This window comes from Aspergillus viridinutans (genome assembly GCF_018404265.1).
Source record: "Aspergillus viridinutans IFM 47045 DNA, scaffold_2, whole genome shotgun sequence".
In the NCBI taxonomy this organism is placed as follows: Eukaryota; Fungi; Ascomycota; class Eurotiomycetes; order Eurotiales; family Aspergillaceae; genus Aspergillus; species Aspergillus viridinutans.
Window position 1 is genome coordinate 2,957,710 of NW_025091218.1, and position 13,205 is coordinate 2,970,914.

At 46.6% G+C, this 13,205-nt stretch overlaps 3 protein-coding genes and 2 non-coding genes across 5 annotated transcripts; 1 reads left to right on the forward strand and 4 right to left on the reverse strand.

The window, feature by feature from the left end:
- Window positions 1–2,774: 2,774 nt before the first annotated feature.
- Window positions 2,775–3,494, reverse strand: skpA (SCF ubiquitin ligase subunit skpA; the record flags this gene model as incomplete). The annotated part of the gene is made up of 4 exons (XM_043267766.1): window positions 2,775–2,948; window positions 3,008–3,175; window positions 3,246–3,331; window positions 3,446–3,494. 4 exons carry the CDS (start codon window positions 3,492–3,494, stop codon window positions 2,775–2,777), a joined length of 477 nt encoding a protein of 158 aa, XP_043123701.1.
- A 1,190-nt stretch (window positions 3,495–4,684) lies between these two features.
- On the reverse strand, window positions 4,685–4,787 carry Aspvir_004541. Its single transcript has one exon. It is a non-coding gene; the product is annotated as a tRNA-Ala (tRNA).
- Window positions 4,788–4,865: 78 nt separating this feature from the next.
- Window positions 4,866–4,969, reverse strand: Aspvir_004542. Its single transcript has one exon. It is a non-coding gene; the product is annotated as a tRNA-Ala (tRNA).
- Window positions 4,970–5,589: 620 nt separating this feature from the next.
- Window positions 5,590–7,521, forward strand: smp3 (glycosylphosphatidylinositol-alpha 1,2 mannosyltransferase smp3; the record flags this gene model as incomplete). The annotated part of the gene is made up of 4 exons (XM_043267767.1): window positions 5,590–5,698; window positions 5,872–6,254; window positions 6,311–6,438; window positions 6,498–7,521. The coding sequence occupies 4 exons, from the start codon at window positions 5,590–5,592 to the stop codon at window positions 7,519–7,521; spliced, it is 1,644 nt and encodes a 547-aa protein (XP_043123702.1).
- A 923-nt stretch (window positions 7,522–8,444) lies between these two features.
- Aspvir_004544 (putative UV excision repair protein (RadW)) lies at window positions 8,445–10,043 on the reverse strand (the record flags this gene model as incomplete). The annotated part of the gene is made up of 7 exons (XM_043267768.1): window positions 8,445–8,564; window positions 8,624–9,082; window positions 9,147–9,479; window positions 9,547–9,626; window positions 9,766–9,838; window positions 9,900–9,947; window positions 10,026–10,043. 7 exons carry the CDS (start codon window positions 10,041–10,043, stop codon window positions 8,445–8,447), a joined length of 1,131 nt encoding a protein of 376 aa, XP_043123703.1.
- Window positions 10,044–13,205: the final 3,162 nt, after the last annotated feature.

A 13,205-nucleotide genomic window follows, 5' to 3' on the forward strand; every position in this document is an offset into this window, starting at 1 on the left:
TACTCCGTACGGAGTAAATAAGAGTGTGTCGATTTCAACTTGCATTTGTTCTCTTTTCACAGGCCTTCCACAGTCTGTTGACACAAAGTCGGGGTTCGGAATATCCGTAGCCTCTTGACGTTGCTCGAAGTCCGACTGAGACTCTCAAGACAGAAGAGCATCAATTTTGCAAGGCATACACAGTACGGAGTACGGAGTACCTAAGATCAAATCTCGGGTCCTCCATACTCCGTAAGTAGATTGCATAACAGCCCCGTAATCCTGGAGCCTGAGTGTGCCCGACATCTACGATCTAGACTACATGGTCATTTGTAGCCTCATATGGTCCATCATCCATTGGAAGTTCTGAGTGGATTCCATAATAATAATACAAGTGAGACCGAACCATACGTGCTTGTTTGTCTGTGTTGTCTGGTTGATTTGAAGGAGTCACCATCTGTAATTACTGCTCTGCTATTCCTTTACTTGAGTCATTACTCAGATCGCTGTTGCGTGAGTGCTGGGGGGCCACGTATGAAGGATAAGGCTTGTAGTCGTAAGCTCGTCTACTGCTCTTGGGAACTTCCTTCTCGGATGAGTCAAGTCAACTCATCACGTTGCCTAGATTGGGACTCTTGACTGTGTCATGACTACGTGCAAACTTATGCAGACGACTGTCGCTGCCTTGAGTCCTCATGCAGCCAGAACCTAGTACTGCGTGATCTTAATCTTCCGCATGGAGTTTGTCCACAATCATGGAATAGTTTATGTTCCTACATTTCGAGTTATTCTTGATTTCTTGATCGAGGAGAGCAGACGTCGAGAAGTCATATTTAGATCTGCGCGGATTTTGTTGAAAACCGGAGTTGGACGACCCGAACTGAGACCCTGAGGTTATATGTATAATTTAAGGACATGGATGATCATAGTCGAAACTTTTGATTTAATCAAAATCAAAGGGGCTGTCCTTGCATATCACCGCTATCAGATGTGGCCCTGGTCATGAAGTGAATTGAAATACGGAGCTGTGTGTATGCCTCAGGCATACATCACATGACCCACCCGAAGCGAACCGCTAAACCCTGCCCACACAAAAAATAACCACTACGATCGGCCCTTTGAAGACGGTCGACAACCTCACTATCGCCAGTCCATACCCTCAGCTCGCCGTCGCGACAAGCCTTCAAGATGCCGGTTAGCAGTCCTCCCCTACGATTCCGAGTTATTTGAAGATGCTGGAACTTTTATTTATCTTGCTCTCGCATCGATGAACCGAGATATTCGTCTTTGATGTTGAGGTGACAAGGTGACAGTTGGCTAACGTCGATTTTTGTTGAATAGAGCCACAAGAGTTTCCGCACCAAGCAGAAGCTTGCCAAAGCTCAGAGACAGAACCGTCCTATTCCCCAGTGGATTCGTCTCAGGACTGGTAACACCATCAGGTAAATACACTCTTTTTCTTCTACAATCCGGAGCCGTCCATCGTAGGCAATGGTGGTGGGAAATTCCTTGAATCGGACCTCGATCACAACGACAAACTTGTCATCCCGCATCAACAATCGCCCCAGGAAAATCACACGAATGGATTTGGAACATTGCGCGGGGGTTACATGGACATAAAAGGAAGAATGAACCAGCTGACGGGTACTCTTCTCCTCCAGATACAACGCCAAGCGGAGACACTGGCGCAAGACCCGTCTCGGTATCTAAGCTCGAGGCAAATCCTTTTTCTTTTCCGACCGAGATGTCCGTCCCCAGTTGTTTCGTCCGATTGTGATACCGCAGATTTTGCTCGCGATGATTACTGTGCGTTCGGACCTCGCGCCGCTGTTACAATGTTTTTACCTCTCGGTTTCTGTTCGGAACAAAAACAATCTGAATGAATGACAAGTCGGTTCATCTTGAAACACACGTGCTTTGCTTTTAGTCTAGCCCGGCCGCTCCGATGCGAATGGTGCAATTCTACCCTCTGGATCTTAAGGCGAAATGCGAACTGTTGCAAGGTGCAAGTCGAACAGACTCCATAAATGCGAGCGGTGTCGGGCTCTGGACATGTGGATTATCTGCAAATATGTACACGAGCTAAACAAGAATAAAAGAAAAGTCATGATGGGTAATGATCGTTGAACGAGGCATTTGCATGGGCGATATTACTCAATTAAGGAATGATCCCTTGTTACTGCGTAGACGGGGTGGAACGAAAAGGAATGGATAGGATGCGCTCCTGCAACAGCATTCACACTGATACTTCCTTGATGACTACTTCCAGAGTTTTGTCGACGCTGACGTATACAACGCACCCTTGGCAGTTTGCAGGAGGCATGTTGGGTCTGCAGATCTACTCTTTACCGTAAGTGGCAATGCTGCTTGATCTCTGCACTCATCAACAGAGCGTCCAGGGACCGAAGAGAGATTCACATTCCAGGTCCTGGTTGACCATCAAATTTTTGAGCAACTTGAAAATGAATAGCTAGCGAGTCAACACAATCGTTGAGTGGTATAAGAGCAGAACCCTCGCCCATTTGTTCGAAAGAAGCGAAAACGAACCCGGGCTGACAAGTCCCGAAGATAACAGCCAGTAAAGAAGCAAACAACCGCTAGAAAGTTATGGAAGCCGAACGCCGTAGACTGAAGTTATCTTTAGACCAATGAAACTCACTGCGATACGAGGTGGCTGCCCCCAACCGCCAGAGAAAGAGTCCGAGACTTTATGACGTTAAAACAGATACGCATTTAGCGACTAATATCAGCCTTGTCAGCAATGGGTCCATTCGATGCAAGTAGAGAAGTGAAGCTTACTCCTCGGCCCACTCGTTCTCACGGCGGATTTGATCCTCCTCCTCGGGAGTGAAATCGTTCTGAATGTTGAAGGTCTTGCGAATCTCTTCGGGGGACTTGCCCTTAATCATGTTCGCAACAGTCTTGCAGCCGACATCCAAGAGAGCTTTGATATCGAGGTAGTTGGCAGCCTGTAGGGTTCGCATCTTAGTCAATTTTCTGCGGGAAGGGTCGACAATCTGGTACATACCAAGATGATTTCAAACAACATCTCCTGGTCGACCTGCATGAACTTCTGATCCCACTCATCGATATCGGTAGTCTTGCGGCGAGAGTCATCGTCATCACCAGTGCTGGGAGGGTCGTTCTTGTGATGAGTGCACCATTCAATGACCTTCTTCAGCACAACCTCGTTGACCTGCGAAAAGGATAGAGTTAGAATGAACGGAGTCACTCACTAAGAGGAAAGGCGTTCAAATCAAACTCACATTTGGAATAGGAATGGCCTCATCCGATTCGCCCAGATCCTCCAGCATGTTCTTGATAAGAATCGATCGTTCGGCAACATCACGGTCTACAGAAAGACAACATGATCAGTATTGAATTGGAAGTGAAATAAAGCAATGACAGCGTGCATTCATCATCCGTGTACCGGACACTAAGGGCTTCGAAGGATGAGACAACTTACCGACCGTGATGTCAACACCATCGGAGCTTGTGAGAGTAACAGTGGTCATTTTGACAATCTTTGTAGTATCGAGATTGTGATCTGATCTTCTGCAACCAACGCGTTAATAATAGTTTCGAATGGAAAGTCGGAAAGCTCTCGCTCAGCAGACGTTGCGAGGGGCGCGAAGGCGGGGGAGTCTGACAATGATTCTGGGTTGGAGTCAGTGGAAAGCTGGATGTATTTGAGCAGTTGTAGGATTTCCGGGGAAAAGGCTGACCTGGTGTTGTTGAAAGTTGATAGAATTTCCCGTATGTAGCAATATGTAGCAGGGAAGAAAGGCGATTAAATACAGAAGCTGGAGTCGACAAGTGAGAAGAGGTTGGTTCTTGCGGCGGCTCTTCGTATTAGTGAATCTTTCTCTGGGGGAAGGGCCGCGAGCAGTGACTAGACTACTAATCCTACTTCGCCCCCACTAGATACCAGGTACCCTTGGTTAAGCATGGGTTGGCAGCCTAATGTCTTTATGTCGGCATTATTATTCTACAATGTCTGCCTACTCAATACCCTGGTACTTGTCAAGGTGATGCTTATGATATCAATGCCCAGAGACAGAATGACTGTGGTCCTCTTGTAGTCATTCAAAGTTTCAACAAACAAATGCTCATGGATCATGATACTCGAAACAGCAAAGTACAAATAGCAAGAACGAGGACAGACTGGTCACATTTAAAGATGACAGTCCTCGACTAGGATTCTCTATGTTGTCAGGTATCCTTCATCTCCGATGAAAAAGAAATAAGTCTTTGTGGGTTAAGATTCAAAGAGACTTCAGTTCTTGAACTTGACAACGATGACACTCAGAACTTGAAAGAACACAAATCATCAGCGTTTTGATGGGCTTTATACAAGAAAGAAAGTAATGGGAAATTAGTGACATCTCATTGAGCAGCTACTTCAAGGGTCTCAGTTGCAAAGTGATAATCTCCACTTCGATGCTTACTGACTTCTTGATCAATTGTCAAGTACTGATTCTTGCAGCCTACTATTATGGCCATTGAGCTCAGATATTTCGCACCCAGTAAAAGGCTTGAGATCTGAGGGCTGTAGTGAGATTCCGGCTACACCTGGTCTGTTAGCTGCAGGTTTGCTGTATCAAGAAAGAAAATGGAAATATGCAGCAAATGAGTCGATTCTTCTGAAAATAAGACAAAGGACACAGGTTTGAACAGCATCCAGCTCAAGCAATAGAGGCAAAAAGTCGTCTGGACTCGCGGGAAATCGAACCCCGGACCACCTGCTTGCAAGGCAGGTATTATACCTACCAATTTGATGTCATGTGACTTGTTTGGACTACCAGAGATAAACGACTTAGCGCCTACAACGCATTGGGGAAAAAAATAAGAGATAAGACAAAGGGCAAAAAATGTGGACAAAAAAATGGACTCACGGGGGATTGAACCCCGGACCTCTCGCATTTCTAGTCTGAAGACCTGCACCTTTATCAATGCAAAGCGAGCGCTACTACCACTGAGCTACAAGCCCATTTATGTCTAAACTGTTTTAGTTTAATTTTAAATGAATCTAAATCGCGAGACTGACAGCTTTCATACTTCATGGTGTCTTCCAATTTAGGGAATGTCACCCAAGTTTTCCTGATCTTGGTCCAAGTGACCGGTGTTAGGAGATAATCAAAGAACAAATGGCATTAGCAATACAATAACGAGCCCTTTGTCTAGTACTCTACTTCCGTGTCAGTATCCTCGCAATACGGACATGTGTAGGGAAATCGTCACAAGCTTTCTTTCCGGGACCAATGATATCATCACCCGACCAGACGCGTCTCCGCCTTTTTATCGAGTGGGAAAAAGAAAAACATCAAGAGAGTGGTAGTGCACCTAGACAAAGCTCTGTTATTGGTTTACTCGTCCTCTGACAGATTTTATTGCGACTGTCTGATCAGCAACCCAACCCATCCATCCCCTTTGTCATTCTTAGTATCTGTCCTCTTTCGGTCTTCCAGATACGAGGCCTTATCGGATGCTCCGGATCGCTGTTTTTCTGTCCTCAACCTCCTGATGCAGCAGCATGTAACTGAACTGTTATTTCGGTCGAATCATTCTTATCTTCATCCCAGCGTACCGTGCGTTTCTAACATCTGAGTCATGTGGAGACGGACATACTTGCTGCTATTACTCGTTCGAGTCTACTTTGCGCTCTCGCCAAGTTATCTCCATCCAGACGAGAACTTCCAAGGCCCCGAGGTCTTCGCGGGTATGTCGTTCTCCTAAATTCCTCGAGTTGTGTAAATACAGCGCTGCGATCATTACTGCAACGCGATCACGATGCTGATCTGCTCGCTTCCCCTTTGCGAGGTTTAACGGCGCACAACCCCTTCCCTCTTGAGAGTCGGCGCTTCGCAATCTGCAAACTGACGGGATACTTAGGTCGCACACTTTCGTACCCGTCCAAATTACCGTGGGAATTCACCTCTGAGAATCCTATTCGTAGCGTCTTTCCGCTATGGCCGGTTTACAGCTTGCCGATGGGCCTTCTGAAATGGTTTTACGGGGAGTTGGAGATAGGGAATCCCTCTCCGGAGGTGGCTTACTATATTTTGAGAGCGGTCATGTTCCTTTTAAGTTTCGTTTTGGAGGACTGGGCCATCTACGAGCTGGTCCCTCTTCCGCGCCATCGCCGGGCCGCTGTGGTGCTGGTTGCATCCTCGTATGTCACCTGGACATATCAGACGCACACCTTCTCCAACTCGCTTGAGACTTTATTGGTCACCTGGGGTCTGGTGCTGATTCGCCGCATTGTTGGACAAAAGGTTTGAACCATCAGAGAAGATTGTAATGAACCTCCCGAGCTAATGGCTCTATATAGCGACGCTCATCCGTCTTTTCTTGTGTCGTGCTCGCATTGATCGCTGTCGCTGGCGTTTTCAACCGGATCACCTTTCCAGCCTTTCTTTTGATTCCAGGGCTTCAATTACTGCCACATTTCTGGCGCAGGTAAGTCTCGTCATCGCAGATGGCAGACTACTGTCGGATCAACTAATGCTGAGGCGCAGACCGACCTCATTCTTTGTCTTCGTTCTCTGTGGCCTATTCTTCTCTTGCATTGCTATAATCGTCGACACTAGGTTTTATCGCCCATCTGCATCAGTACTCGATGCCCTCCGCTCGCCTATAATCTCACCTCTCAATAATTTACTCTACAATACGAAAACGTCGAATCTGGCTCTCCATGGACTCCATCCAAACTACCAACATTTTCTAGTCAACTTGCCGCAGCTTCTCGGACCCGCGTTGTTGGCAATGGTCCTGTCCCTATGGAATCGTCCAGCAATTCCTTCTTGGCTGAAGACAACGCAAGCCGCCTCCGCTCTGTCAGGCACCGCAATGCTCTCGATCTTCCCGCATCAAGAGCCCCGTTTTCTCATTCCCTGTGTGCCACTCCTGCTTAGCTGCTTCCGCCTGCGCAAATCACGTCTGTTCCTTGTAGCCTGGGTAATTTTCAATGCTGCTTTGGGCTTTTTGATGGGCGTCTACCACCAGGGTGGCGTGGTACCCGTGCAACTGGCCATCCCAACCATAATTTCAGCAAACACTGTGAAGCCGAATGGCTCGTTGGAAAATCAGCCCAGAGTATCCGCGACCGTATTATGGTGGAAAACATACTCTCCCCCATTGTGGCTATTGGGAAACAATACCAACCTCCCTCTAGATATTGATACCCGCGATATGATGGGCATTCCCGGAGCAGAGATGGCCCAGGAACTCGAGAAGTTGGTGCCGCCATGTGGCTCCCATGGCGAGACTCAAACCGGCGATGCCAGCGCCGGATCTGGGGAAGCTGATCGAACGAACTTCGTGTTCGTGGTCGCCCCAAAATCTGCTACATACCTCGACCGATACACAACAGCGCCAGCAGGCTCATCAGGTCTGAAATTACAGGAGCTCTATTCCTATCCAAAACACATCAACCTGGATGATCTCGATGTCGGTAGCGACGGGCTGCTTGCGACATTAAAACGCGTCTTTGGCAGACGTGGACTGAATGTCTGGTTAGCACAAAGGACAGGCTGCGATTGAACCCTCACCCGCCACCTTATTTCCCTTCCGATTCCCATCTGCCTTCGTCCTTGGCTCAATTGAACATCTGAACGTCTATAAACAAGCATAATATGTGCTTTTGCGGGCCGTTCCATTCCCCTTTTACAGCGAGTCAGTCGACACGCATTCTACTCGACATCCTTTCCTTCAGGGATGAGACTTTCGGATACCCCTTTCCCAGCGTCAAATATACCCGTACAAAATATGTCCCTCGTATTTCGTTTATACCCCTCATCGCAATATAGTATTATCATAATTAATGACTAGTCAAATGAACGGGATGCCAGATTAAACGGCCAAAGCAAAAAGAGCCACTACTTGTTTATTGGCGTGTCACAATTGACAACCCTCGCTTGCCTCAGATTTCCCTTCTTCGAAGGGATTGAACAGTTCTCCCTGTAACAGCTCGTCGCAAGATCTACAGTCAAATGTACCTGGTGACCATTCTATCCGCAAAGGACATCGTTTGCTTACGTCTTCATCCCTATGTTTCTCTGCAATCGGCGACTTGATCCGGTTGCCAAACCTCGTCATGCCGGTGGAATAAAGGCGAGAGAAAGAAATAGAACACATCTCAACATGACCCAATGCGTCTCATTGATAGGTACATGACCCACGCGTCACGTTTGAATAAGAAGGTAGATATCATACGTTGAAGCATCGAGATCCCAATTTCATTCACTAGGGCAGCTGTTTCGACATAGAAAAAACACACGCAAGTGAAGTGACAGGGAAATGATAAAAGAAAGCTTGCACGAAGCCCGATTTAAACAAAATCGGTTTCGTACAAGAGTCAGAGACGTTCATGCTAAAATTCGTTAGGCGAGGAGAATCAACTCGAGTAGATTGGCAGGCAACCAGTAGACGAGGAGCCTCAAACAAAAGCAAAGGAAAGCAGTTCATCACAGGTCGTCAGGATCATCAGGGTTCTCAAAGAGGTAATTGGCTGCGAGCTCTTCGTTCTTGTCACAGGCAAAGTAGGCCTGGATGACCAGGTCTCGAGAGAAACCAAGCCGGCAGAGCTGACAACCAGTTAGCTTGAAATATAATAGTAGCAGTATCAGTATGAGGAGGTACGTACGCGTTCAATGGCGTCTCTCTCCTCCTCTGTAACGCTGATTGCGTGGGTACCTGGAGGCAACGCGCCATCATCCTCTTCACTCAAGAGCTGGAGGAACTGCTCCTCATTCTGACCAATGAGCTGTGCAATCTGAGGGTTACCAGCGGCGACTTGCTGAAGGATGGGTTCCAGCATCTGCGGCTGTTGCTGGACCAACTGGCGGAGCTGCTGAAAGTGAGGGTTATTCCGCAAGAAGTCGAGGTTGGGCAGTCCTTCCCCAGCTCCGGCAGCACCGGCACGAGCTCCACGACCAGCGCCCTCTCCAGTGCCGGCCTGAGCAGCGGCTTCAAACAAATTCACTGGCTCATCACCACCGGTCGACGAGGGAGCACTCTCTCTGGAAGGAGCGGACGGGGCAGGGGGTGCGGCGGCTGCGGCAGCCTGTTGCTGCTGCTCCTGTTGGATGTTGTCCGGGATTCCCTATAATAGGGAATTAGCAATAGTCATACGAAGCGCACGTGGAGTACAGCAGGCGACAGCTCACATTCAATAGATACTCAATAGCACGATCGGGGTTGAAGAAAGCTGCTCTCATGGCACGGTTGATATCGCTTCTGGGGAAGCCCATGCTCTCCATTTGACTGACGACAGCCTCACTCTGGGAGCCACTCAGCAATGCGGACGGGTCATTGAACGCAGCAGAGGCATCGGCGGGTGCCTGAGCCGGAGCGGCGGGTGAGGGCGTCGCAGGTATAGCCGGAGCAGAAGGGGCAGCAGACGGGGCCGGAGCAGATGGGGCAGCAGGAGTGGAGGCAGCAGCTCTCGAAGGTGTAGAAGGGGCCTGTGAAGGTGTAGCGGCAGACGAGGGAGCCTTGGGCTACAGAAGATGGTACGGTCAGATGCAGTGCTCAGAAGTCGTTTTAATAGCAAGACCAGAGTCATACCTTCGATACCATGCATACTATGAAGCCCTTCTCCTCAATGTTGTATGTCTCGATGGTCTTGTCATCTTGGAGGATTTTCCCTGCGAGTTATCCAGCGAAGCGTCAGCGGAATCAGCTAAGAAATAGCAGGGGAAAAGGAGACAAAAAAAAAATCGAATGTGCCATTCCAGCAGATACTTGAGAAACGATGAAACCCAGGGTGATCATTGTCAGACTAACCGGAATAGATGAGCTTGAGCTGAGGTACCTCCCATCCTTTTTCCTTGGAAATTTTTTCCTTTACTTGTCCGACCTAGGAAAGATTCTGGTCAGCCCCGCACTGGCAGAACACTCGCGCAGGGACAAAAGCTCACCGTCTCAGAGGGCTCTGCATCAATTACGAATTTCTGCTGTTTGAGATCCTATTGGGAAGAGGCCGCGGTCAGTATTTTATAGCCCAAATATATCAACAGGCAGGAGTGGGTTGTTGCAGAAGGTACCTTGAATGTGAGCTTCATCTTGCGCCAGCGAAGGAGAGGAGATGGCTACGAGAGGTGGGGAGGAGTTTGAAGTAGCTGGAAATAGAGGGGTACGGGGTCGTAAAGTATCAGGTATCCGTAGCAGGGGCTGTAAGGTAGTTGAGTGGGTTATTGATATAGCTAACCCAGCAAAATCAGAGGGCGTAAAAGAGAAAACAAGGTGGATTCGAGAAGTGGGAAAGATTGATGACCATAATCATGACGCCCAAGAAGCATGGAAATGGGAAGTGGGAGAGCTGGGGGCGGTCACGGCTTCATGCGCCACATTCACTTATTCAGTTGCCGTCCAGCCACAGTCTGTGTCAGTGCTTCAGCCACAGTGCTTAGTCATTTCCGTGTCCTGTCATTGGCGGCCCAGATCTATGAGCCCACGCTGTCAGGAACCCAACGCCATTAGAGTATTAGTAAACTAAGGGGTCAAAAGTATCCGGACACTCTAAAAAATCGAAAAATCTGACCATTTTCAATCCCATATTTCTCAACCACCATACTATTCTAGTACATAAGAATAAACTAGGGGATAGTAGATATTAATATTTAGTATACCATCCCTTTGCCTGGTAAACTACACGTAATCTATGTGGCATTGAGCAAATCAGACTATTAATCTTCTCCTGAGGGATAGCATCCCATGCCTCTATAATAGCCTTATGAAATTAGGTCTAATCTACCTTGGATCTGCCTCCTAAGAAGAGGCTAGGATAGAGCTGTAAAAGCTTCTTCTTTAGGAGGTTCTAGAGGTGTTTAATTAGATTTAAATTAGGTGAATATAGAGGCCATTCTATAACCTAGATTCTATAAGATTTAAACTACTCCTGCGCCTGGTAAGAGGTATGGATTTTGGTATTATCTTACTAGAAGATCTGGCCAGGTTTATAGATTGGAAGGAGGCCATCTTTAAGGTATTTTAGATAAGAATTAGTAGAATACCCCCCTTAGGGAGCTAATTCATCACAATCCATAATCACTAGCTTTATATAGCCCCCAATCCAGATTGCACCCTATATTATTTGTGAAATATCCTTCTTATAATTTATTAAGTTGACTAGATCATGCCAGTATGCCTTATTTAAGAATCAGAAGATAAATTAGGTGGAATTATTTAGCTTTCTTTAGATAGAATATTTATTAGAAAATAGTACTTCCTCCCAGTGAGGAAAATCAAGCTATATATATATAAATTTATACTGTTTCTTGACTATATCAGGCTTTAAAGGGATCCTTTTCTTACTCTTCTACTTCTTAAGGTGATATCTCCTTAAAATATATTAAATAGTTAACTTAGAGACCCCCCCAGGTGAGTATATAACCAAGGCCTTCTAGCTCATAGAGAGGCTCTAGTGGACCATCTGATAGATGTAATACTTAGCAGAGGGACTAAGCTTTTAGGGTCTACCTATTCAAGGCCTTAATTTCAGGGTTTTATAGTGTTGGAAGTGTTCTTTAGTTATATAAATAGTGCTATAACTAACACTAAATTCCTTTGCTAGCTAAGTAGGTGATCCCTAATTCTCTAGGCTATATAAAATAGCTGCGCCTGCCTCACTAGAAAGCTCAGCTTTAGGCCTTCTATTTCCACTAATTTTGGTCCTAAAAGACCTCATTTTGGTGGAATAGTAGATGGTTGAAGATAATGTTGATTTTTTGACGCGTCGCGGAAACGCGGAATGTCTGGATACTTTTGACCCCCGATGGTTAGTTTACTACCATCTATCCTTTTTTCAATGAAAGCCAATTAGATCCGTAATCAGACAGTGGAATTACAGAGTATGTATAACTCATAGAGGTATCCGCTGGTTTTTGAGTCTCCGGGTTGTTCTATCAGGGCACGGTCTACTCAAACGCAATAATACTCTCTGCATCGATATATATCATCGGAAGTGGATGATTGTAGCGTAGGTAGACACAGTCTATTGGTTCTCATGGGAGTCATGGGCTCAACTACTACATTTTGTCACGAAACAAACCTACAATCAAAGCTCATGCGACATATAAAATGCTCGATTGACTACCTCTGTCATGTAGTAACCAGCAGAGATATCGAATGTTTTGGATCAGATCAGAGCAGGAGCAAGCAGATGTAGTACATGTGAAACGAAAGCAAAAGGTATAGTTGCAGCACGGCTTGCTGAGCCTTAAGAAGAATCTAGACTAATGGACGAGAGCTGCAAGGTGGAGAGCTGCGAGCAGAAGCAATTTAATAATAGAGAAGACTAGCAGGCCGCCCTCAAGGATACAGCGAAGATACGGAGTACTCCGTAACCAATGCGACAATGCCTATCCACCTCGTACCTTCCACTCTATACAGAAGTACCATTGCAAACAAGGCCATTCTTCCACCAAAACTAACGAACTACCCCGTAGATGTATAATCGCCTTTTAGAATCCACAATACGTAGATCTAATCTGTGGGCGGAAGGGTATGCGGAAAAAGGTCAAAGCACTGGTTGGATGTATCTTATAGATCTATCACATAGTTCAGCGCTGGAGAGCCCACAAGCCGGAGACTGAGGAGGCTGTGATCCTATCTTCTGGGACTAGCTAAAACATAGTACGCATACTGGAAGTTACTCTTACATTTACGCAACTTCCGAGTGTAATCCGACATTCTAATGAAATCTCTACCCGCTGTATCTTGTTCTCCGCAAACGACTGATAGACTTCGTTAGTTAACTCTTTAGAATAGTAGTTGTTGATTCGGATAGGTATTACGTTTTTGACAACTGAAACATCCCAGAAGATGTGAGGCGAGAACCGCGAGGCATCACATTTCGACCGGGGGTTTATTCCTAGCGGCATCTACGTACTCCATCTTGATACCAAATAACCAACTCGGACGATTCCACATTGTAGATAGGGCCGTCCCGGAATCCTGGAGATCCCCCCGGCCGCTTCGTCTAGCGTGTTGACGAACCTTGACAAAATAATAATTTTGTTGGAGTTCCATGCACGAAAACAGAATCTTGTTTTCTGGACATCTCAGAGCTAATCCTAATTGGCCAAGGACTACTTTTAGAGTCAGCTCAGGAGATCTGAATCCATGAACATTCGATAGTCGGGTTCTCAGGACCGGCGTTCCCTGCCTGTCTAAATAATCCCATGAACACACACAGAGGACAAGTCATTTTCACTATGTAATAC